The sequence below is a fragment of the Dryobates pubescens genome, chromosome 11 (genome assembly GCF_014839835.1).
Source record: "Dryobates pubescens isolate bDryPub1 chromosome 11, bDryPub1.pri, whole genome shotgun sequence".
In the NCBI taxonomy this organism is placed as follows: Eukaryota; Metazoa; Chordata; class Aves; order Piciformes; family Picidae; genus Dryobates; species Dryobates pubescens.
Genome location: NC_071622.1, coordinates 17,906,023 through 17,932,499, shown reverse-complemented (window position 1 = coordinate 17,932,499; position 26,477 = coordinate 17,906,023). Strand labels below are relative to the sequence as shown.

The 26,477-nt window shown below is 38.9% G+C and overlaps 1 protein-coding gene across 3 annotated transcripts; it reads right to left on the bottom strand.

The window, feature by feature from the left end:
- Window positions 1-86: 86 nt before the first annotated feature.
- KYAT3 (kynurenine aminotransferase 3) lies at window positions 87-24,993 on the bottom strand. Of its 3 annotated transcripts, XM_054165203.1 has the most exons (17): window positions 24,927-24,993; window positions 23,299-23,343; window positions 22,631-22,780; window positions 21,289-21,389; window positions 19,044-19,144; window positions 18,504-18,562; window positions 16,624-16,768; window positions 13,176-13,325; window positions 11,916-12,002; window positions 10,720-10,842; window positions 10,509-10,629; window positions 7,172-7,248; window positions 6,222-6,311; window positions 5,482-5,668; window positions 4,406-4,479; window positions 3,582-3,668; window positions 87-1,274 (listed from the first exon to the last, which is right to left on the bottom strand). In XM_054165203.1, exons 6-17 carry the CDS (start codon window positions 18,557-18,559, stop codon window positions 1,212-1,214), a joined length of 1,260 nt encoding a protein of 419 aa, XP_054021178.1. In that variant the 5' UTR covers window positions 18,560-18,562; window positions 19,044-19,144; window positions 21,289-21,389; window positions 22,631-22,780; window positions 23,299-23,343; window positions 24,927-24,993; the 3' UTR covers window positions 87-1,211. The 3 variants fall into 3 exon arrangements, with proteins under 3 accessions (XP_054021178.1, XP_054021177.1, XP_009898646.2); XM_054165202.1 differs by lacking the exon at window positions 19,044-19,144; XM_009900344.2 differs by lacking the exons at window positions 19,044-19,144; window positions 22,631-22,780.
- Between the last annotated feature and the right edge of the window lie 1,484 nt (window positions 24,994-26,477).

The window sequence follows — 26,477 nt, the reverse complement described above, 5'->3', positions numbered from 1 at the left end:
ACTGCTGAACATGACTGACACACAATATGGAATATCCCTGTTGCCAGTTTAGGGCGGTTTCCCCAGCTATGGCCTCTGCCAGCTTTAGTGCACATTCAACCTTCTCTCTGTCAGGGCAGTCTGAGAAGCAGAAAGGGCCTTGACACTGTGTAACTACTACTCAGCAGTCACTAAAATGTGTGTTATCAACACTATTTTCGGCACAAATCCAAATCATAGCCCCATACCAGCTACTATGAAGCAAATTAACTCTTAATCCCAGACAAACCAGTGCAGAGGAGTAAGACTTTGCACCTATATGCAATGCAAAACATAGTCACCTGTGTGTCCCAACACAAATCTGGTGCTTTAGCTGGTGAATCATTAGCATACTAGTGAGATATTTCAAACATAACAATGGAAACATCAGTGTTTAAAATAAGTTTGTTGTGAAGTTACCATTATTGCAAACGTGGTAAGAAAAAGGATGATAGGATTATTTATGTCACTGTACATCTTATTGTGAAGGATCCTCTAAAACAAAGTCTTCTATTCTGCCTTGTGCATCCATCCGTGTAATAGCTAACTGGGTAGACATGAGTAAATAGAATTCCTGTTCTAGATGCTGCTGTTGTGATTTTATTGAGGACTGAATACTTCCAGAAAAACACATGACCGTTGTGGAAAAATAGCAACTTAGCACTTTTTGGTCTTGTCTACAGTATAAATTCTGTAGTGATTTAAGTAAATCAGTTTATTTAAGGCTGTGCAATTTGTGCATGGACAGGGTAGACAGATATGCAGAAAGTCACTGCAGTTATCAAATATGAGGTATATCTTAATTTTTCTCCATTGCAAGCTATTTAAGTCTCACCCCTAGTTGCTATACTCATCCCAAAACCACCTCCCACTTTTTTCTTGTTTAAAAATACCTGTACCACCTATTTCTTTTACACACAGTACTACAAATTTTTTATTTTCAGTACAATAAGTGAATCCCATGGATTTTCTTAAAGAAAAAAAAATTACATCATTTTGAAAAGTCTAAAAATAATCTGAGTTGCACTAAATGCATTTCAGTAAATCATTTTAACTCCTCAGCAGGTGGCAGCACAAAGTTGCTTACAACATCATATTGATTCTGCACTGTATTAAGTAATTTGTTTTTAAATTTGCAATAACCTCTCCTACTTTTAAATAATTATACCAGATGGAAGGGTTAATAAGAAAAATCAGGCTGTCTGTTTATTCCAGCTCTTCAGGATCACTTCAGCTGCGTCTAGTGTGCTGTCTTTCTGCAAAACAAAGAATATTACTATTACTGCCAAGTATGGAGTTCTTGAGAAGAGAGTAGCAGTCATGATTCTCAGTATTTGGCAGTTCCACTCGCATCCTGTGAATGTCTGTCAGCTTTTCAGTAACAGTTATAGCTACAAAACCAGCCTACACAAAGAATTCAGTGCTGATTCTCACAAATGTTTATTAGGTATATTTAAAATATATTTTCTCAGTAGTCATGCTACCAAATTCAATGAAAGCAGTACTTATAATAAATACCTGGCATTTATGCAGTGCTGTACTTGGCAGCTCTGTATTAGACACGATAGCATCGTTTCCTAATCATTATGTTTACAATTGGGATTTTTAGACCTCCATACAGCCAAGTTATGCTGTAAACTGTTTCAACATGATCCCTCATAAATATGGGTGATCTATACATTGGCCAGCTGGGTGGCTTGGCTACAACCTGGTGAGTCATACAAGTAGTCTAACTTGACATGATTAGTGCTCTTCATCCTGGGCAAGTTACATTTACAACCACCTAGTTTCATCCTGGTTGTTTGCAGATTGACAGATTCATAGACTGCACTGCGCTGGAAAGGACCCTCAAAGATCGTCTTGCCCAATCCTCCTGGAGTTGGCAGGGACACCTCCAACTAAATCAGGCTGCCCAGGGCCATATCATCTCTGATCTTTTATGTCTCCAGGGATGGGGCCTCAACCACATCTCTGGGCAACCTGTTACAGTATTTCACCTCTCATTGTGAAAAACTTCCTCCTGATGTCCAACCTAAATGCTGCTGCAGTTTCAAACCATTGCCCCTTGTTGTAGAATCATAGAATGGCTTAGGGACCTTAGAGGTCATCTACTCCAACCTCCCTGACACGGTTAGGAAATGCCTCTCAACTAGACTGGGCTGCTCAAGGCCTCATCCAGCCTGGTCTTCAACACCCCCAGGGAGGAGGCATCCACAACCTCCCTGAACAACCTATTCCAGAGTCTCACCACCCCATACTAAGATCCAGTCTAACCCTACTCCCTCAGCTTCAAACCATTCCCCTTTGTCCCATTCCTAGACACCTTTATGAAAAGCCCCTCTGCAGTCTTCTTGTAGGATCCCTTCAGGAATTGGAAGGCAGCTATAAGGTTCCCTCCAGAGTCCTATCTTCTCTAGGCTGAGCAACCCCAGCTCCCTCGGGCTATCCTCATAGCAGAAGTGTCCCAGCCCTTGTATAATCTTTGTGGCCCTCCTCTGGACTCGCTCCAACAGCTGTGTGTCTTTATGATGGGGACACCAGAACTGGATGCTGTATTGCAGGTGGGGTCTCAAAAGAGCAGAGTTAAAGGGGAATAATCACCTCTCGTGGCCTGCTATCTAGGATACATGTTGACTTCCAGGCTGCGTGAGCACACAGCTGGCTCATGTTGAGCTTCTCATCAATATACCCAGGTCTCTTTCTTCAGAGCTACTCTCAGCCCAGCCTGTATTTGTTACTGGCTCAGTATATCATAGTCTTTGTATCTCAAAACTAAGTAACACGAGCAAACACTCCCTTTCATTACTGGTTCAAGCTAAAGACCCAGTCTTTACACTTCAACAGTTAAGGAGTTGCACGTTCCACTACGCTGGCCCTGTTACTGAACAAATGGAAAACATCTTAGGGCTGTGGACTTATCAAAGATTATGTATCTGTCCCCAAAGTCTGTCAGCCTTTTCAAGAACAGATTCAAGAGGAGGAAGAATGTGTGAAAGAAAGTGCTCAAAAAAATGTCAGAAGTCAGCCAATTCACAATAAACATGTAAGATGACTTCCTGTGTCTTAGTTTTCTATTGTAATTTGGAGCTTCTGTGAAATCCTATGTATTTTCAGGAAAGTGAGCTAAACCTTGAAGGAGACCTCTTCACTGTTGTAGTTGGAAATTGAATGGTCATGGAGTAGAGCACTTTGCTGTACAATCAATTCCTGCTTTGGTTAAAGAATTCACCTTAACTGGTAGGGTACCTGTGCCATTCATTTTCACTGTTACCACTACTCAACAATGTTTTTAAAAATCAATACAGTAAGTTAAAAGAGGCCTGCCTACCCAATTGGTTTCTGCCACTTGTCCTTCATAGCCATGCCACACATATCTGTGGTTTTAAGTCCTCCAGCAAAAGGACAGTTGAAGCTACTTTGTGCTGAATTTTACACGAATCTAACTTTCTGTTCCTAAAACTATCCAACTCAGGAGATCCTGGGCAAAATGTATCAGTCTCTTGCATCTTTCTGTACTGCATTGTTTTTTAGGAGTCTTCAGCCTTCCCAGGACACAAATTTACCTTAATGAAGCAAAAACGTATATATTTTTCAAACTGCCTTTTTGTCTCAGGACCACAGAATGCTGAAAGAGGAATTGCTGACAGCTTCTGAAACATAAAACAGAAATATTGTTTGCTTATTTGGTATATCTGTTACAACAAAATAAATCTGTTTTAAGCGTGATAGTTTTACTCTTCTGGCTTTTAGAACTCTACCTCCCAACACAGTATCACAGTATAACTAAGGTTGGAAGAGATCTCGAGGATCATTGAGTCCAACCTATCACCAGAAACACGTGAGGGAAAGACAAGGTTTGGTTTCATATGCACTAGCTAGGCTTAAGTAAATTCAAATTACTTTTCTTAGGCAAAACATTTCAAAGGTACTTTTGTAAAAGTAGCATTTAAGCATGCTGAAAGAAAACTGTTGGGATGTAACACAAACCTACATGGTACATTTTAAGCATATTCAGCAATATTTTAGCCACATCATTATCAGCAGTTACTATCCATACCAAGTAATATTTTGAATAGAGTATCTCTACTATATTATTGAGTAAATACAGTTGCATTGCTCTTGATTTCAATAGAAAAGCATTTCTAAAACTAGCATAGAATCACAGAATCAGTCAGGGTTGGAAAGAACCACAAGGATCATCTAGTTCCAACCTCCCTGCCATGGGCAGGGACACCTCACATTAGATCAGGTTGGCCAGAGCCTCATTCGGCCTGGTCTTAAACACCTCCAGGGATGGGGCCTCAACCACGTCCCTGGACAACCCATTCCAGAGCTTCACCACTCTCACAGTGAAGAACTTCTTCCTCACGTGACTGAGATGCCTTACCTTAGATGTTATCATCCATTTGACAAATTTATAATCATAAGGTTGTTTCTCATCTACGTCAGAGAGATCCACATCTAGAATATTAAATTGAAAACAAGTAAGATTTCCTAGATTCCATTGGGAAGCTATTAATTAACAGCATTTTATTATAGTTACCACTTAAGACTAAGAATGTCTTTACTTTAAAAAGATAATTAATAAATTGTACAATAACAATTAAAATAGGCCAACAGATTGATCCTTTCCATTCTGACCTGAGCACTTGCTTTCCATTCAAAACAAATTCAAACACGTAGCTTGGAAGAAAACCATACAGCAGTCCAAGAAATCCTCAAGTTTGGGCTACTGAGGTATCAGGTCTGTGGAGGACACTGAAGACTATTTATTATATGGACTGCAATAATCACTGCAACTGCAGTTTTTTCATCTGTGAAACTAGGGTATCTAAAATCTTTGTGACACACAATGGCACTGCGAGGTCCAGCTGCATTTAAACATTTCTTTGTGAATAACAAGTGGCATTGGGACCAGTTACTGAAAAATGTGAAAACATTCCCCTGTGGGAATTCGTTCTCCAAAGTTACCCTAACCCGAATTTCCAAAAGGTTTTGTAAATTTTGGCAGCACTTCACTTTAGATTGTTTAGAAATCAGAATGCCTTCAGAGTATGATTTCATATTAAGAAAAACAAACAAAACCAACCAAACAGAAAGGGGAAAGTACAAATGGTACAAACTCAGGATATTAAGCTAGGTCTCCCTGGCTCTCAAAACTTTTTCATAATCATAGGCCTTTTGAAAACAGAAATTTTTATCCACCTTCTTTATCCTCCCTAAAACTTTGCCAAAGAGTTGCAAAACAGACAGTAGTTAGGAACACAAACAAAGGCTTTACCGAAGCTTATAAAAATCTACCTCCCTGGCTATGGTCAAACACAACATTTCAGTCCTGGTTAATACTTCTGACAACATTATGCCAGCATGACATGAGAGCATAGTTTAAAATTAAAATTGCATTTTCAGATTAACTATAGTATTTGCTTTCCACACCCTTTTTAATAATAACCTTATACTAACTTAGTGCAGAAACATCAACAATAATAAAGTATCCTCCATCTGGAATGACAGGCTTTAGTCCAGCTTCTTGAAGCAGCCGAGCCATCCGATCACGCTTGCTTTCCAGCTCTCGAGACAGCGAGTAAAAATAGCAGTCTGGGTCATCCATGCGTTTGTAGTCTACCCAAAGCGCTTGTGCCAAAGCCTCCTGGAAACATAATTAACATTCAAAATACTGATGGACACTCAGTGAACTTACAGACACACACTTCTTAGGGAAACCATGTGGATTTTTCTTTGCCTCTTTGTAAGCCAATCAGCATACATAGATTACACAAGCTACGTCCAAGTGTGTTTACTTTGCGCTGAGACAGGCAACACTCAAAGCACCCAATCATGTACTAGGTACTAACCATATACAGTGGTCACAGTCCTTGACACAAGAGTTTACAATCTGAAGCCAAGTTTGAGTATCAATCAGAATGCATCATAGAATACTAGACACTGGAAGACAGATCTTATTGTAACAGCTTATACTTGTATTTGCTAGGAAATAGATTGTGTCATGTTTTACACAAGAAGTAGCAGTTTATAGGTAAAAGAAGAAAGTCTGAAAGACTGTCATTCATTCTCTTGTCTCCTCTTCTTGCTCCCTGAATATATATTTTGACAACTCAAATTCATAGTTGTGATTGTTTTGTTACAGTGAGGCCTACAGCTTTGCTGCACCAGAAAATAACCTTCTCTGCTCCATCACCTACCTGTAAGGGAGTTGGGCAAGTATACAGTGTATTTTGATGAACAACTTGCAAGTGCTTAATCAGGTTCTGAGGGCCAATAGACCAACCAAGCTGAGGGAAGAAAATATTCATATGTTAAACTTAGAGCTGTGGTGTTACTCAATATTAACAAAGAATTAAAATTAGCCACTGTATCAATTTTTCTCTCAAATATTGGTAGTAAATTTGTTTTGATAAAGAATTAAGAAAATGCTTGGTTTACAAAAAGTTTGCTGAATGATGCCATTAAAAAAACAACCCCGAGACTTATGTCAGCAGTTGCAGTTCTACTTATACCTATCTCTCATAGAGTACTAAACAAACTTTTAACTCTTCATATAACAAGGGTTAGAAATCAAATTGAGCATTTTGGTTTAGGATTATTCTACCTCAGAAGCTCCTGTGTCAAAGGTTGTTTGAATATAAAACCTTACTAATGAATCTCATATGTCACTGTTCAGTATGAAGACAGAATTTAGTTGCCAAAGGTTTAAATATTTTTGTTTGCTTTCTGATATGTATTTTGAAGTCAAGCAAGATACTATCACTAAATATTTTACAGAAATAGAAGCCTCCCCAAAACATACCACTAACACAATCTGAAAATATCACCATAAAACTGGAAAGCTAAAATATTACAATATCTGTATTTTCTCCAGGAATCTTGACTGGTTTTGAACAAATCACACCGTGTTTATTTTTTAGAGCAGTTTTTTCACAAGAGCTTATTAAACCAAGAGACAAGAGGAAAATTAAAACATGCCTGGTATAGATAGGTAATTGCTCCAACTGAATGGTATCTTCATGTTTCAGAGACATGAAGATTTGACAGCTTTCAAAGGGACAGGTCATAAAACCAGAGACTCTTTCAGTGAAATAAATGCACTCTGTTATTTATATAAGTGAACTCTCTTTATGCTGATTCTTCTTACCTTCCAGCCAGTTACACTGTATGTTTTTCCAGCACTTCCTATAGTTATTGTTCTTTCCCACATACCTGGCAACATAGCTGTATATAAAACAAAATCACTTGAGTATAGGTGCACTCACACATGCTATGGAGTTAGAAAAACTCTACTGCCCCTAGCTCAGGCCTGCATGTAGATATATCATTGCAGCTTATTAAGCAAGCACTGAGAATACTGTAAAATTATATCAATTGTAACAAATAAGAAAGGATATATGGACCAATGCATTTTGGCATGAAAAGAAGGTAAGGATTAATGAAAGGAGAAAGAGGCAGAAAATTACAAACACAGTCCGTGAAAACTACATTATCCACAGCTCAAATGCTTAATTATTCATAAGACTGATATGATCTAATCAGTGGCTACCCATTCATCTCAAGACAGCATTATTCCTGATGCCTGGTAATAGCACCATATACAACGGTAATTCAGGCACTGCAAGCCATTTTAATAGAACTGTCTAGTTGAGTGTCACTGGCTAAGACATTAGAAAAAGAAAATAATTACTTAGATTTCTAACCTGGAACCAAACACCACAAGAATCAGAAAACTAGCAGAGTGAAGAAAGATTGTCTTGTTTCGTAATTTGAACAGGTCTAGGACTGACAGTAACATCAAGCTAAGGATTTCTGTAAGGATTAAGGTAGTTTGAACGGATACATCTTCTAGCTAGCTAGGTCAAGAGTATAGATCACTTCCTAATGGCAACCAAACTAGCGCTCACAGACTACAAAAAGCACTTCATTTCACTGCTGATGCCCTCTTGTGAGACTGTTTTGCCACACCATCATAGAAATTCAGCCTTGGAGTCAGAATGTAACAGTAGCAACAGCAAAAGGCCACAGGGAAGAAGCAGTTCCATTGCTTTTACAAGCAGCAAGTTTTAAATAGAGGGGGAAATTCCTCTGTGCCATTGTATGACACCATAACCAAGTCTGACTACAATTTAAAATCTAAAGTGCAAACCAGCACACATAATGAGCCTTTAGCCGAGATGGCACTCAGCTTGTTGAGAGGCTTGCTCGGAATCTGCAGTTAATGAGATGCAATCTCTAAATCTGCCATTGCAACCCTAATCATTACTTAGAGGACGCCCACGCTTTTACGGAAGTCAGATAACCATAAGAAACATGATGAAGAGCTCTACACTACAGAAAACTGCTTCAGTGACAGCACAAAGACTACTAACTTTATGATCTGTGTCTAGCAACCCCTGTCACATTCTACCAGGGAACCACCATCAGACTCCACAAATTGATGCAATCTTCATTTTGCATCTCTCACAAAGCATCACTGCATTTGATGGGATATGTAGAGACTAATACGGAAACAAGAGTTTTCAAATAGTAAAACAGCATATTCATTTTTCTTGTACTATCTTTATAGACTTCTAAAAAAAAATAACTTAAGAAACTTAGGTTAAAAAGAGCAATCATGTTTCTTTTACTGAAAGAATGTTATTGTTTACAGTGTTACCATGAAGGTTTTATAGTCATTTTAACACTAAAGATGGTATCATGGGATCTGTTAGAGAATATGTACCTAAACCTAGCTGATAACTGTACAAGCTTTAACCTGCATTATCATTACATGGTATTTTTGCATTTAATGCTAAACTGCAGAATGCCTTTTGTTCAACTGGAAATGTTTTTGTTTGAAGCATTAAAATTACAATAGTGATACTAATGAACAACAGAGTTACTGTGTCTTAGGAATTCATCACTTGTACACTAAGACAGAGCGTAACTGACAGCATGAGTGTTCAGACCTGCTGCCATTGCAAAAGAAAATGGATTACCTTACACCACCCACAGAGATTTTGGTTCTGAGGACAGCTGTTTGCATGAATCACCTGCTAAGACCATGAAGAGAGCTTTAATTTAACTCATTTTACTTTGTAATTGGGTTACGATGAGCCACACAGGATTGGTTACTGTGGTAACTGGTTAGGATGCAGTGACTCAGACCACTACCATGATAATGTACCCAAAATGTTCCCTTTCTTCCACGTCTGAAGGTCTTTGAGAAGGTATCACCATCAAGGCATCCCAAGAGCCATGACATTAGGCCACTTTCAAAACAGACTCATAGCATATGCACAGCCAATACAATCACCATGTAATAAGCTTTGCAAGGTGATTTAGATAGAATTTCCTTTTTATTATTTATAAGAATCATTTTTAAAATTATGTAGCCCCCAGTAATAAAAAGTTTCTTTCATTGCCAATCTTCATAAATAGAACTGAAGCATAGAAGCAAGGTTACTCAGTGTTCAGCCAGTGGTAAAGCCAGAAAAAAAAGCTAAGATTTTTCATGTCTAACTTGTACTTACGTTTCTTGATTTCATTGTTTAATCTCGAACTAAATGGCTCTGTTGCACACAACTGAAATGTGCCTCCGTTATGACAATAAGTGTATCATAAGAGTTCATGCAAGACACTACCATCATAAACAGAATGTCTGTACGTAAGAAGGAAGTTCTAGACTTCAGCCAGCTCAGATGTATCAGCAGATCTGAACCACGACTATCACACCAGAAATTCTACATAAATGCTTAGCTGTAGCATTACAGGATCGGGGTAGGAGTTTGGTAACCTGCACTAGATCAATTTGTTCTAAGACAGTGGGTGTAATTCCACCAACGTCAGTAAACTCGGATCCAGAAGCAAAACAAGGGGGACAGGGACACAGCATCATATTTGGTTTTCTGTTCTTGCAATGGTACTTTCCCCTGTAACAATACTGCCTGAAGTCTCAGCATGCTTTCAGACAGCCGTGCAGTGACTTCACTGAATTGAATGTCAATTATTTAATGCTGTCTCTGTACTTTTGAGGGACAGTGTTTATGCACTTTCTCCACACTAACCTTTATATGTTTTGGACTTTTATTTTTATAAGTAATGGAGCAAAAATAATTGTTTCCACTATGCATTTCCCTCACTGGTTATCTCTACAATGCTTTGAGAAGGAAGTTTTAATCCCTGTTCCTTCCATTAAGTTTTTCAGAGCATAGTCCAAGGAACAGCAGTTATACTTGTCATGGCCAAAGGAACTGAATATTCCAATGATCATAAGTGATTCATGACTATTAGTCCCACTGGTATCTATGGATAGGTGCTCTGGAGTCACTTAAAAGTGTTTTTTAATTCTATGTCTAAGTTATTCTTTAAAATATTTTTCAGAGAAGAGAGGATCTCTCCTCTAAACATTGTAAAATAGTCAAAGCTTGAAGTCTGAGCTCCTTCCAGCAACCATTATCTCTGAGACAACCATTTCTAAGATGCTACCAAAAAATCAGTACCTATTTTAATGTGTTTATTTCCTTTATACACCATCCATTCATACACCTCATCGCTGATGCACAGGGTATCATGTTTAATACAGAGATCAGCTATTACCTGGAGCTCTTCTCTGCTAAACACCTGGTATACAAGAAAGTAAGAGAAAATGCATTAATCACAGTATTTAAGGCATACTCTGAAATTGCAGTAGTGTTAAAGCAGGGCTCTTACCTTGCCTATAGGGTTGTGTGGGGTATTCAGAATGATTGCTTTGGTTTTGGAATTAAATTTATTTGCAAGTTCATCAGGATCTAAGACCCAGTCAGCACTAGATGCAGATTTTCCTTTTTTTTCCTAGAAAGAAAAAAAAAACAACCAATAATTTATGCATTAGTTGAATAGAATATGTCATACCCTAAGCAGAGATGCCCAGCTTATTACCCTTAGACAATTTTGTAACCATACTTAACCTATCTAATCTCTCCTGCTCTCCTGGGAGAAGGCACTTGTAGGAACAGGCAGGGAGGCTAAGAGCAAGGGAAATTATTATGACAGTGGTGGTCCTCTATGGCCACTGTCTGTTTTACAGCTTCCCCAGGAACTGGTTTCCAGTATCTGGTTACACATATGCTGATTATAATGGTGTGTAATGCAGGAAGCCAAGTCATATGTCATAGGAGTTTATGGTCTTCCCAGACACTAGAACAAGTGTGTGCCTGCTTGGCTAGATTGACCACTGCTGAAGAGATACAAGGTCTTTTCCTCCTCCTTGCCCATATGAAAATATTCTAACAGCAAAAAAATCTGCACCACTGAAGCTCTGGGAGATGCTCTGGTATTAACACAATAAAGTCTGGGCCAGTTGCTACAGACTACAAAGAGCATATTACTGGGAGAGGGTCAGACCAAAACCAACAATGTGAAACAGAAAATACTTGGAGGAACCCTGTCATCCAAAATATCCCTAGAAGGAGGGCATGAAGAGGAACAGGCTCAGCTATTCCTACTGCAGTCCTGGGGGTTTTATTACCCTGGTGTTCTGATTTCATGGTGTTCATGCAACAGGAGTTGCTGAAGTGATCAGAAACCAGATCTTTGAAAACCAGCAGATACAGAAATTACACTGATATGTAGCTCTCCTTCCCTTACTTGCACTGAAAACATCTCTGATGACATCCAAAAAGGAATTTGGATCAGATTTCAGAACGCACAAATTAAAGTAAATGATAAACATCGTCCCACCTTCTCCAACACTACTAAAATATTCTATCTGCTTTGGATTATCATTGTCTCAGATTTACACTACAGCAATCTATCTCATTGTTATCAAATTGGATATTATTAAAAAATACATAGTAAAGCATCAAACTGTATTAAGTATAGATGAGAAACTTTATATGGTAAATAATTTTTTTAAGGCTACTCACATATCGCAGTGGGATAAAAACAGGCTTTGCACCTGCCATCTTTACCATTGGTTCGTAACAGTCATAAAATGGCTCTATTATTATTACCTGAAATTACAATCATCAATATCAGAAACAGAACTGACCATGCATGACACCATCATACTTCCAGATTTACTTTGGTGACCTAACTTGATAACGTTTCTGCCACTCCATCCTGATCTAACATTGCAGAATACCCTCTTTAGACTCTCATACAACATCTTCACCCTGTGTGTGATAAGCACTACACGCTTTTGATAACGCACCCTGGCTGTTGGTCTACAGTTACACATTACAATTAAAATATAGTATTAGTAATGTTTGGGTCCTACACACAGATTTGAAGGTGTGAGACAAAGATGGAAGACAGCAACATTAAATTGTTGAACCACAGCACAGCTGCCCTAATTCTGTCCGTGAAATTCAAGGACTTCCAAGTATCTAGAAATCTAAGAAGAATGGCTTAAGTCCCAAAAATTTTATCAGAACATCTTCAGCTAGAAAATGAAGACAAATTCCAAGAAAACTGCATAGAGGCTAGATAATAAGAAAATAGAACAAAACCAACAAACAAACAAAACACCAAAGGCTAATAGCAGCGAACTGAAGTATCAAAGCAACAGAAAGGGAAGAAAAGACGCAGATGGGAATACATTATACAAACAAAACCAACAAAACACTGACAGCACAAACACATGACAACACAAAAAGTTCTTGTCCACTACAAATACCCCCCAAAATTACTTTTAATATGATTGTCAAAAAGGCCAACATCAGTAGTGAAGGCATGAATCATCACAGCTAGTATAGTAAACTAGCAATCCTTTAACAGACTTTTCTGCTACCTGTGCTGCTATATGAAATGGTTCAAAACAGAACTCAATACACGATGGTTACTCAAATACCAGCAATACTTCGTACCACATTTAGTCTTCCGTTGCAGCCAACATCCTTCAAGTTTTCTCAAATAAGAAATTAGGGTGTGTCACCTAATAGTAACAGTGACAAAGAAACAGCTACAGGTAGCAGTAGTATGAAAGCAAGGGGTTTGTGAGTTGGTGAATGGTAGCAAGACATCTGAAGGCTGATCTCCTCTGGCTTCTGTGATACTGTAACAAATCTAATTAATGAAGATCAGAAAGAAGGCCCAACATTAACTTGTATTTAAAATGGGACAAATAATACCAGGCAAATTCTCATTTCAGTGAGTACATGTGAATATTTCAAATCAAAACTTACTTCATCTCCCTCTTCAATTAATGCCTGTATTGTACTAAAGAGAGATCCATAAGCTCCCACGGTCACCAGGATATCTGTGAGAGGATCAATCTTCCTTCCACAAACTCTCCCATAGACTTGAGACAAGGCTTTCACCAGTGATGGATGTCCCTGTTCAAAAAAAACAAACGCAGCTGACTGTTGTGCTCCTGATGCTGCACAAAGTCTGTATTTGGGGATTTTCCACATACATCAAAATAATATATTGGGAAATAGAGAAATACGAGATGAGCTTTCAGTGCTAACAGCTGTTAACCAGTAGCACAATTTAAAGTTTTTGCACACTGGTTTCAGTTTATTTGTATCTACTAAGAAATTAATTTTTGTGTATCTGATGCATTATAATTTCTATCTTCTTATATCATCCCAGGATAGCTTCAAGTAGCCTACAGGAAAACTAAGGCAAGAGGCAGGAGAAGAGACAGGTTAGAATCCAACAGAGAGCTACGAGGATAATTGCAGGACTTGAACATCTCTCCTATGAAAAAAGACTGAGACCTGAGGCTCTTTAGTCTTGAGAGGAAAAGGCTGAGAGGGGATCTTACCAATGTCTATAAATACCTGAGGGGTGGGTGTCAAGATGAAGGTGACAGCCTCTTTTGGGTGGTGCCCAAGGATAGGACAAGGAACAATGGGTACAAGCTAGAACACATGAGGTTCCACATCAACAGGAGGAGGCACTTCTTTATGATGAGGGTGACAGAGCACTGGAACAGGCTGCCCAGAGAGGTCATAGAGTCTTCTTCTCTGGAGACTTTCAAAACCTGACTGGATGTGTTCCTGTGCATCCTGTCCTAGGTGATCCTGCTCTGGCAGGAGGGTTGGACTCGATTTCTAGAGGCTCTTCCAACCCGTAACATTGTGTGATTATGTGTGAATACTCTGACAAATTCAGCCTTACTTCCTTTAGTTTCTCTTTCCTTCATGTCCATATTTTCATCTGAAGCTGCTTCTGTTTCTTACCTTTCAACTAAAAATTCTTTGGTGTAAGGGTAATCTTTTTATTCTGATTGTGTACTGCTGATAAACAGCACTTGTGATCACAATGATAATTCATATAGTCATATCTCAGAGCACCATTCACTACAGTGTCCCCTACAAGTACATAGCAGTTAATGTACTCTTCTCAAAAGTGCAAGGAACAGGAAAGTAAATATGCAACAATGATCATACACATTACAGAAAGTACAATTCTGTTTACTCAGCAAGACTACAGGCTTCCTGCTGTGAAAATACTTTTCCTTTTTGCACACTTGCTAGAAATAGAAAACAGCTTCTTGAGAAAACACAAATAAGTAATGAAAATTACTGACTAAAATATTGCACATGAACCCTTCTGTAAACAAAAATATTATCATAAATTAAAGCTTACAAGTCATTGCTGATTCAAATGACAAACATCTCTTGCCATGACTGTCTCAGCTGCACAGGAATGCTGCACCACCCAAGTCACATTAGGCCACTCTACAGGTCACAGCTCTACAGTCAATGAGAAGTCCAAGTGCCACAGACAGCTGAGACATCTCAATTATCAGATGGCTGTGCGTCATTCATACTCATCTCTCCTATATTTGCTACCACAAATATTTTGCTCAAAAACCTTAGAAATGATGAATTTTGTAGACGAAGTGCAAAGGATGAAGATGCAAATAATGGTAAAAATTCCTCTTTCATTACTGTCTATAGTAGAATACATCTGCAAACATTCATAATGATCATTGGAATTAACTATTTGGAAAAAAGAACAAAGAGATAAAAGTAAATATTGAATAATGGCATGCATTAGGGAAATTATATTTATGCTTCATTTACAAATTGTGTGAATATTTGTCAGAAGGTAGACTGTAGCCCATTTGCTCTGTAAACCTTTCTCTCAGTGCCAGTCTTCCTCCGAACTTTGTCTGTCTGGTCAGCAAAGACTTTTGAGGTACTTAGCATGGGTGATGAACATACTAATGCTTACCCCACAAGTTCATTAAATCCCAGCCATCTCTTACGCATGTCTGACACAAAATAATTACTTTATACTTGCATGTTTATATAGAGAGTTTTATATATTTCTGTCTCACACTTCCAGAGACTCTGCACACAGCCAAGAGAGATTAAACAAAATGACCCAAAGAAGGATGGAATGACACTACAGTCACTGGGAATATTTGGGTTTCCTTTCTGTTCTTGCCAGGGCCCTCAGTGCCCTAATAAGCTTTAGGGACCATGACAGCCTTACCTGGGTTCTCTTTCCAGAGCTAAGCCCCTGCTCCAGGGGCTCCACTTAAGCACTATGCAGTAAGGCTGCTGATCTGCAATTCAGTTACAACTTTGCTTGTACCTGGCCATAGAGTCTTTTAACCTGGCCCCTACCTGTTTCTTCATTTTGTGGCTTGACCTTAGACCTGACCTGTCACCCTGGACCTGCCCAGTGATCACCAGTTACATCCAACCACTGAGCTGTGGATTGACTTCCTGGCTTAACCTCAGGCCCACCTCACCACCACAACCTAGCCTGGCAATCGGGGCCGGCCTCAGCCATCTATGGGCCTGCCTTGCTCAGGTACAGTGGCTGGTGAAGCCTCCACTCTGCTTTCTGTGACAGCTTGTGCTTTAGGCGTTGTCCCTAACGCATGCAGATTCTCAGCAAATAAGCAGAAAGTCATGTTGGAATATATACACAAAGATGTCACAACTACCACCACAACTGCTGGCCTGCCATCTATACAGTATTTTTTTATCACTGTTGCATACCAGGGTCATCTAAAAGAAACATTAGATAGTCTCATTAGGGTCTTGTAGCAATCCTGGCATGTGATTCTCACTAGGCTTTATCTTTGCTACAAAAGAAAAGATAAATCAAACAAGGAAGATGTCATACTAAAACAGTAATAGTCCAATGGACAATGATCAATGAGAGACACCTCGACATAAATGCTACAGGCCAGCTTACAGAATGAGTAGTGAGTATCTTCTGGGGGCAAAAACTTAACTGCTTTCGTCCCTTCCTAATCTCCTCTGAAGTCTGCTACATGTTATAGGTGAATATTTTCTTGATCCCAGAGGTGATGTCTCGAGTGGTACCAGGTGTTTCTTTCTCACTTATCATTATCCTATCAGATTCATGTTTACACTGACCAAAATCAGAGATAAATGTATAATTTACACTCTTTAAACTTTGAATTGACTCTTTGAAGACAGTCTGTCCCAGATGTGCTCTATCATTTTGCTCTTGAAGGATTTTGTCTTAAAGAAACCTACAGAGAGGATGTTCATTAATAACAGATAAGGCTACTAGATCCAATTAATTTGGTACATGTCAGTATGACCTACAGATAAAAATCAATTTAAAGCCAAGTGATTTCTTTTCCCTGTGGCATGTTCTCCACTGAACTCAAGAGTCAAGTTCCATAGTACTTACAAATCCTCGTGTGTACTGGTTCAACCTGTCAACTGCTGCTGCCTTTGCCAGTTCTTCTTTAACGTAGCTGGGAGGGGATATGTCAGGAAGGCCTTGACCAAGATTAACAATTGAGGGATCTGCTGCTACCTTTGTAAATTCAACCCTAAAGGGAAAAAATAGCTTAAGGTTAACATACCATACAAAATTATCCTTTCCTTCATTAGCATTAAAAGGGGGCAGGGGGGAAGTATTTCGTTTTGCAAAATTCACAGCAGCAGCAGAAACACATTTAAGTAGAGTGCTCACATGGAGAGGTGAGGGCTGGGACAGTAGTAAGTAACCACCAGAGTCAGAGGGAATCAAATACAAGGTTGACTTTCTGGATCCATCAAATAACTTTTCTGCCAGTAGAACTGTGTTCAGATGTGCACAAGCACACATGCACAGTAACTCTGGATACAGGCAGAAATTAAACCTACTCTTTTTGCAAAATAAAATAGGCCTAATTAGAACAGACACATTACACAGAATCACAGAATTAGCCAGGTTGGAAAAGACCTTCGAGATCATCAAGTCCAACCTATCACCCAACATCATCTAATCAACTAAACCATGGCACTTAATGCCTCATACAGGCTCTTTTTAAACTCTTCCAGTGATGGTGACTCCACCACCTCCCTGGGCAGCCCATTCCTATGGCAAATCACTTTTTCAGTGAAGACTTTCTTCCTAACATTTTTTGTTGCACTTTAGGCAACAGATGCCTTCAGGCTGTTCATTAACTGCTCCCAGTAGCTTGCCACATAGAAATGTTAGGATTCTTGAACCATTTTTTTCCTCCCTTCACAAGCAAGCTTTGCATTTCATCCTTTCCTTCCTAACCAAATGTTAACAAGATTTTTTTTTTAAACCCTGAACACCAACCCACACAGCATCACAGTTCTGTGAAAAGTTAACACAAATTGCTAAAAATGAGCTTGAGGCTAGCAAACCATAGATGCTGATTGGTTTGTCCTCTGCAAGATCTTACATAAGCTGACACCTAAATGTTATGCAGGTGGGTGCATAACAGAAATCATCCGAAGCGTGGGTGTCAAGAAGGGACCAGTCTCTTTTCAGTGGTGTCCTGTGATAGGACAAGGGCAAATGGACACAAACTGGAACACAGAAAGTTCCACATCAGCATAAGGAAAAACTTCCTTACTGTATGGGTGCTGGAGCAGGCTGCCCAAAGAGGTTGTGGAGTCCCCTTCTCTGGAGACTTGAAAGACCCATCTGGATGTATTCCTGTGTGACCTGCCCAAGATGATCCTGCTGTGGCAGGGGGGTTGGACTCAATGATCTCTGGAAGTCCACCACAATCCCTACTATTCTATGATTCTGACCAAAACACCTTGTATACATATATATATTCATAAGCCAAAATTAGTGTTTTCACCAACTAACAAAATCCCATATTTACCAGTGATAGCAATATTGCTTTATGACCTAGAAAAAAAGCATATTGAAAATAATGAGCTAAACCATAAATACAAGTATAATGACACTCAAAAGAAATCTGACTCATTTGGTAAACACAGATGAAGTGTAATTGAAAAACATTACTCAATGAAGTTAATGTTACATTTTAAAGCTAGCTATCTCCAAGAGTTATTCTTGTCTTGGGTGGTTTACTAGATAAAGAGTGCCCTAAGCCTAATATTTAAAGCTCAAGAATAAGAATTAAATCACTCCTTTAGCAGAATTTGGTTCACTGCTTCTAAGTAGGTGCCAAATATATTTCATCAGAAATAGCAAATGTTATGTACCTTCTTATTGGCAACAATTACCTATCTGGAAAGGAAATATATCAGAGAAAGACATATTCTGAAATTTGCAGATATTTTCCTTTTACTTACCACACATTGCTATCCAGGCCTTCAATTCGTCTTGTGTTTCGGTGTCTGAAGGCCATTGTCTGCAAGATCAAAATAGACAGACAGAAGGGTTTTGTTAAGAAAAACAAAGTACTATATTGTTGGATTCCACATGACAAACCCTCCTTCATACTTTCTCAAATATACCATTGCCAGCTGATTTTAGTAGTCACACAAAATCATAGACATGTTCTTTCATGAAAGCTTCTATAATAGCTTGAATTCAGACTAACAAGAAAATATACAAAAATATCCTAATTTTCAGCAAGGACAGATCTGGGGCATAATTCAGCTTCACAGCTTTAAAAGATGACCTATAAAAAAAGATACACATTCTTTTTTTTCTATGATACACTAAGAACTTAAAGGCTGTATTATTTCTAGCCTGACTCCAGCTCAATCCACTTTGGCAAGCATGCATTTTGGATGCAATTTATTTGTGAAATTGATGAATAAGAGGTAAGTAGCAAAAACATTTCCTATTTTCATTCAGACTTTTAAAACCTTGAAGTATTTACTTACAGCACAGCAAAACCATGGTAGAACATGTTTTTGCTGTATATTCAGACCTTCAATAAAGATCTTGGAAAAGTACTTCAGAATAAACTTTCAATGACTACTCTCTATAAAGACAGAGAAAAATTTATTAATAGTTGTGATATTTTTAAGCTAATATGAGAAGTGGAGGCTAGAGGGGAAAACTAGACTTATTTCTATGTGCAACCAAAAAAGCTCAAGCCCATTTCTACCTTTGTTAACCAGCTTGATAAAGGGAAAAAAAAATTATATAGGAATTACATAGTCACTCAGGACATCAGATATTCCTGTTTCTGTAAGTGAGATTACTGATTTTAGTGACTTTTACCCCTGCTAATTATTGTCACTATCTGAAAGATTTTCAAGAAGAAAATGTCTGGTTTACCATTACTCTTCACAGTTCAACTTTGAATCAATGGGAATGACTCACAGTAGAAATATTACAGAGGCACATGTTTGCACTCAACTTGTTGACAGTAATGATGCTATCATATACATCATGATTTGAAGAATAGGAATGTATACAATTAAAACAGAGTTTTCTGCTCATTTGTGTCTTGGACTACAAGGAATAGTAGGTCTCATCTTGAATCTTTCTAGTTAATATTGAGAATTCTGTGTGCTGCCATGAGTGAATTTGTTCCATTGTCCAGCTTCTTGATTGTTCAGATTTGCTAAAAGCTCAAGGTTTATCACATTCAGAACTTTTATAATTAACTACAATGTAAATCTGAACTTAAGTAACTTTCTCTAGCTAAAAATGTTTTGACAAGTAAAAAGAGCCTTTACCTCACAGCTCTCATACTATTTTAAGTTTAAATATTTAATGATTCAAGTCTTCCTATTTATTTTCCCTTGTGCCTTGAACTTAATTTCAAAACAGAATAGCTGGACCTACATTAGTTTTCAGGTTTTCACAGATTCAGTTTACAATGAGATTTAAGTTTATCCTATTACTTTGAAAAAGCCAACCAGATAATTATCATTCTACAATGATACCTTCAGTAGCATTCTTTCTTCCAGAATGGCATAAGAATTCCTAAGACACTTTTTTCTTTTAGTCAAGCTATATCATCACTTGATAATCTTTAAGCCATTTCTAGGTGCAGGGTTAGGATTTCTACGAGCTGAAGATCAGTGTTAAGCACAAGAGGTATTGCCTCATAAAGTTCTAACCCTGACCTCCTGTGTCATTCATGGAAAAGACCTGATATAAAATCATATACTGCTTATTTTTATCTTCCTAATACAAAGAAACTTGTGACTAAATTGAATGGCAACATATTTAATGATGATAAAACCAAGTATTTTTTACATGGTGTATAATTAAATCATGGAATTCAATGTCAAAAGGTACAACTGAAGCAAAGATCTTAGGAAAATTTAAAAACAAACAAACAGAACACCCCAGAATCAGATTTCAGTACATTTAATGAAAATATCAAACTCCATTAAGTAGAACACAAATGCTTATAGTATATGAAAAACAGGGCTAAGGCAAAATCTGTTCTCCAAAGTGGCCTGCATGCTAAAAGAAACTCCTCAGGTAGGCAAAATAGGCTAAACTGCCCAATATAATGGTTTGAAGGATCTGACATGTGCTTTTGTTGACCCAACTTCTGACCTGGGAACACAATTTACATTTCAGCATTCCACATGCAGCACAGAGTGCAAGCTCTAACCACCTACCATGCTGCAAAGCTCCATTTTCTCACAATGAAAATTGTGTAACTTAATTGTAAGTCTTCCAGTTTAAGCAGTTAAAATGGGAAATTAAGAAGAGCTTGTGTAAAATTAAGTTTGAGGTACTTATATAATCCTTGTTATTGTGGCATCGAGATACACCACTAAAGGAAAACTGACATATGAAGAAATTATCTGTCCTAGCAAAAGTCTGTGATGAAGCTGGGACTGAACCTGTCTCCTGTATCTCTAGCTCTAATGCTCTAACACCTAGGCAATACTTCTGACCTGATAAGTGCTAGGTCTGACTTTAAAGACAGAAAAGAATATGCAAAGCAGTACCTGCCAAGTTCTGTTACACTAGTGTGGTTAAATATTTCACCGATTCAAGTATCTTATTTTGTTCTTGATAGGAAACGTTTGGATCAGCATAACAAGAAATAAAGGAAAGACAGCTAACGCATGTAATTGGCAAGACTGCAAAATTAGCAGGTCTCTAAACTACTGCATGAAATAGTTCTATCTATGAAGCTGAAGGAATACTTACTGCAGAAGCTGAATGCTTGATGGATCTGGAAAACAAATCTGTTCGTAGTTGGTATGCTTTAATGCCAAGGCAACAGAAGCTTCGTGAAGCAAAAAGCATGCCTGCATAATAAATAAGTGACCTGAAAAAAGGCTTACAGATTCCAGGAACAAATTTCTACACATTACTAAGCAATTTTAAAAGATAAAATCTCCTCCTCTTCCATTCAGGGATTTTGTTTCATTAAAATAAGTTCTAGTAAATTATTACCTTACCACATTTGTAAGCATAGAAGATGAAATGCTTTTAACTGACATGGCTGTAAAATGTTTCTGAATGTCATCTAGAAGGAAAGTTTCCTCTCTTTGATAGTACTGAGTTTCTCCTTGAATGGCAATGAAGACTAAATGCAATTTAAGTTCAGTCTGTTAGAATTGTTGTGAACATGTATTTTGTATAATAGAAACTGCTGGAACAACTGCCAATTTAGAATAGAAAAAGAGCCCATTTTTTAAAAAGGCACACAGGTTTAGAACTGGTCTCCATTATTAAGTGTTTCAAAGCAGGCATTCTGAAACTGAGATAATTAAGATCAGTGGTCACACTGGAGAGGCAGGAATATGCACTTTCTAACAGTCATATCAAGTTTTGCCACAGCGACTTGGCAAGTATCTACCATGGCAGAAAACAGCTAGAAATGGGGAACAGACCATTCCCCAAGTAGGGAAAATGTGCCCATTTAACCAATAGCTATAAAAAAACAGAATTAAGAGCTGGTACTTCAGGCAGCTACTTCCAAAGTGTACTTTTAAACATGTATATTGGATGACATTGTCAAAGTGACTGGAATGTGTAAAGGAAACACATGTATGCCTATGTCAGAAACATAGTAGCCACAGCATCATAATTATTAACTTTTTTTTCATAGTTTGCTCATTAAAGAATAGATAACCTCTGCTTCCCCCAGTTTTTTCTACTTGAAAAAAAAAAGGAAGACAACAAAAAAAGAAAGAAAAAAATACACTATTTGTGTTAGAAAAAAGGACTATCATTGCCTGTTAAAACAGTACCATGCAAGCCTTGCAGACTGAAGCAGCAAAGGTAATTTAATATCAAAGTAAAATATGGTTGTGTTTTTTTTTCATTAAGAGGGATGAATTTAGCCCAACAAGAAATTGTTTACACTTTCAGTGTAAACTAACAGAAAAGGTCAAACAATACTCCCTTTTAAGTTAAGTTTCAAAAGCATGCTGAGTTTGCCTTTTTCTTTTCCAGTGCTACAAATTCAAGTCTCAGTTCTGAAATCAAGGTCTTTCTCAGAGAGTACTGGGTTGTAGACCCTCAGTTAGACCCTCAATTATACCCATGTAATCCCATTGCATTCAGCAGTCTGCAAGTATACAATTTATGGATGCTTCGTTCAGACAGGAACACTGGCAATTTCCTCAACTCTGCTGGCCTGAGTAGCAAAAGTAAACAGCAATTAGATCTTTGACACTAGTCCGCAGATACTCTGAAAGACACAAAGGAAATATATCTGCTTAAAAAGACCTGCAAACACATTTTAAGTTACTTTTAATAACAACACCATATTTGACAATCTTTGATAACAACTACATGAAATAAAAATGGTAGTGAGGGTCTCTATTTCTCTCCTTGTGTATGCTTACAAAAACTACCTACGTAACATACTGAAACGATCTTAAAATGTGACTGTAACAATGGTGCTATCCTCTCATGGTCAAACCAGATATAGAGTTACTCTTTGCACACTGCAGGGCACCCCATGGCATTTTCAGGAATTAGCACAGAGGGACAGACATGCATATTTTGGACTATTTCATTTTGTATTGAGAAGCAGCAAACCTTACATGCAAAATTAACTTGCAACTTTTGTAAGAAAAATTATAAACAATTATAGATATTTCTAGCCTTAGTGCCATGCTGCACTGAAAGACAGCATGGCATTTGGTAACCCACTGACACAAGACAAACACACAAAGCTGCAACATGCCATGGGAAGCAACAGACCTGTATCACTGTGCTGTGGTCAATCTCTGCAAATACCTGAAATACCTGAAGTGGAAAAAAAAATAAAAATATCACACCACAGCAATGTAGAAATTGTGAACACGTTATGAGGAACGTAAAGGAAACAATACTTTGCTGAGCAGCCTCAGAAGGGAAGTCAATGCAGTAGCATGTAACATTTCTCCCACAAAGATTTCAGTCTCTGTGACACTTCTCCAGCGAATGTGGAGCAGCATTTGTTCAGACTCAAGAGGGCTGAGAGACAAGGCCATCAGCCACTAAATGGGAAGGTCTCTTATAAAATGTTGTGACTTTTGTTTCCTTTCTAAAAATAGCTCCTTTCTCTTCTGCAACACTGAATGCTTCCATTTAAGCTACTAGGACGTAAAGGCCTCCTTCATACAACCAGATACACTCCCACACTGATTAAAAAAACCACACTAAAACCTACTTTTTTTTGAAACATATTTTCATACTATAATTGCATATGACATATTAATACATACCACAGGCTCAAAATAATTTACAGTTACTTTTAGTATGAGTGCATGTTTAATTATGACCCCCGCATTTGTTTTGGCAACAACCAAGTACATGTAAGACATCAATTAGAAGTTTTATTATGTCCTAAGGTAAGTTTTTCCCATCAAAATAAAATTTCTTCCAGTTCAGCAAAGTTACACAGTACTTGACAGCTACAAAGGTACTGCAAACCCTGTTTCAAATCTCTTTAAAATTTGTAAAGGTCTTCAAACAGAAAAAAGGCACTGGTCTTTGTGAGGCAATGTAAAAATACCAGTTTTGCTCTCATTCATGTCTGTTTTTTTCAATCCTGTAGCCAGGCACTGGTTTTTTGGCCATGAATCATGTCTGTTAAACTTAGGAATTAACAATCAGGAATACTTTCCATCCCATTCTAATTTTCAGTGCTCTGAAGCATTAATGCTTCAACTCACAGTCAGTCCTCCTGGAATTCAAGCTTGCATACTCAAAGGAAAATGAACATTTTAGGGGGAAAAAGAATACCAAATGGCTGACTACTCCTGTAACTTTCTTTTTTTTTTTTAGCAAGGAAGGCTACCAGAAAGGTCAATACAATAAATGATTTTAGTGAGGCTGAGAGGAAAACATTCTGTTTGCTAATCTGGTTTAAACTCAGACACGGTGATTTAAACTATACAGGAAGATATAGTTAAGACTTTGTCATAGGCACTCTGTGTACTAAGACATTTAGCTCATGCTATGCTTTACAATCACTCCAGCACAGATAAAACCTCCAAGTTGCAGGCTCTCCTGCTTCCCTCACAGCTGCCCAGCCTACTGCTGTACTAGGGTATTTTATGGAAAGTTGCATGTTTACAATCAATTTCTTTGCCTTTGAAACTAAAGGCCAAATGCTGCAATTCCTTGTTTCTATCACTGAGCTTGAAAAAATAATGCCTTTGAGCTTGAAATACTCATGGTCAGACCCCTTAAGGTGCTTTCTTTCTATGTAACACAAAGTCTCATCTTACTGTGAAGCCTCAGCAACAAACATATTACTAGAAACTCTGAAAGTACATCAGCCACCACATAACATAGTCATCATCCCTGTTAGGCTGGAGTTGGTATTTGTGGAATACACAAACCTGGAAAAGGTTACATCTCAGCCATGTTGAGATGGGCCTTTGAAAGACTGACTCTTTGGATGTGTCTGAAGAATGCTTTAGAGAGGGGAAAAAAAAAAAAAAGAAAAAAGTGCCATCTTACCAAGGCTCCTCCCAAAACTTTTTCTATCATCTACTTAATAAATGGCACATCATGTCAGAAGAACTGTTGCTAAAATTGATGGATTCAGGGATGTTGCATGTTCTTAAAGGACACAACTTCAAAACTGCTTTATGTGATTTATCTTAGTAGTTAACATTTCATCATTTCTTCTTTCATAATCTACATGGAATGGAGGAAACTGAGTATACACAAGTAAATTTTATGACATGGAATGAAAAGAGGGATGAGGCCGGGAAGAGATTCTTACTTTCCACCCCCTTCATATAGCAGCTTTGCTATTTAGCCACTTTATATAGCACGTACTGTTTCACCGACACCCTGTGCCCACGCAGCACAAAATCTCAAGGGACAGAAACTCACAGGCACTAGCAAACCCCCCCCGCCCTCACCACCAGACGCTGCATTCAGGTCGGCCATGGGACGCGTTACACGTGAGCATTCTGCATTCACCCAGGCACTGACACCCAGTCTACTCTAAGGGCCAGCAAGCGCGGCCATACAGCCCCGTCAGCTCGGGCTCCGGGACTAGCGAGGCCCAGTCCGCCCCACAGCCGCTTCGTCTGCGGACCCACAGTAGAGAAAGGACGTGAGGCCAGAGCCACCGGGCCGCGCCACCACAACTCACCACCCCGGCGCCGCGCTCCTGCCCGCGAAGGGCGGCCCCCGACGCCTGCCTACCCGCGGCCGACATGAGGGGGTGGAGCGCCCATTGCCCGCCGCCCGCGAAGGGCGGCCCCCGACGCCTGCCTACCCGCGGCCGACATGAGGGGGTGGAGCGCCCATTGCCCGCCGCCCGCGCGTGCTCTCTCGCGGCGCCTCGAAGCAAAGGCCGAGAGAACCCCGAGAAAAATGGCGGGCTCGGGGAAGAGGAAGAGCCCTTCCCTCATAGCCCGGCCGCCGCAGAAGGAAATGTTAAACTGCATGGCCCGAGAGAGGTGAAGGCCTGTCCCGCATCCGGCACAAGAGAGTGGGGGTGGGTTTCTCACAGGTGCCCCAGAGCAGCCAGGGGAGTGATATGCGGGGGGTGGCATCGATGGGCACGGCCTTGAAAGTGCAGCAGGCTGTCAAGGCCTCATGCCTGAGGGGAAGGTGATGCGCCAAAGCACAGCATTAGTCATTGCACCGAGACAGGTAACTGAGACGGCGCTGCGCAAAGGTCTCGCCAATACACCATGCAGGTTAAAGGCTACTGCTCTGCTCTGCTCTGCTCTGCTCACTGAAGGCATGACGACTTTGCTGAACGTTTTAGAAATGGCTTCCCGTTTCAAAGTTCTGGTGGATTTCTTGTCCGAACTTGAATTACAGTTCTTTCTAATGTCTTTTGTGTTCAAGTACTTCTTGATGTGGAGCTATGTATAGACATACATAGATGCCACACATACATGTAGCATCTCCAGAATGAGCTAACT

What these genes read in the sequence shown, in the direction of transcription:
- KYAT3 (XM_054165202.1), bottom strand. An exon ending in TCAAGCATTCAGCTTCTGCA is followed by an intron (nt 18,563 to 21,288) that starts GTAAGTATTCCT and finishes TTGATCTTGCAG; the next exon opens with ACAATGGCCTTCAGACACCG. An exon ending in ACAGTGTAACTGGCTGGAAG is followed by an intron (nt 6,312 to 7,171) that starts GTAAGAAGAATC and finishes TTCTTCCCTCAG; the next exon opens with CTTGGTTGGTCTATTGGCCC.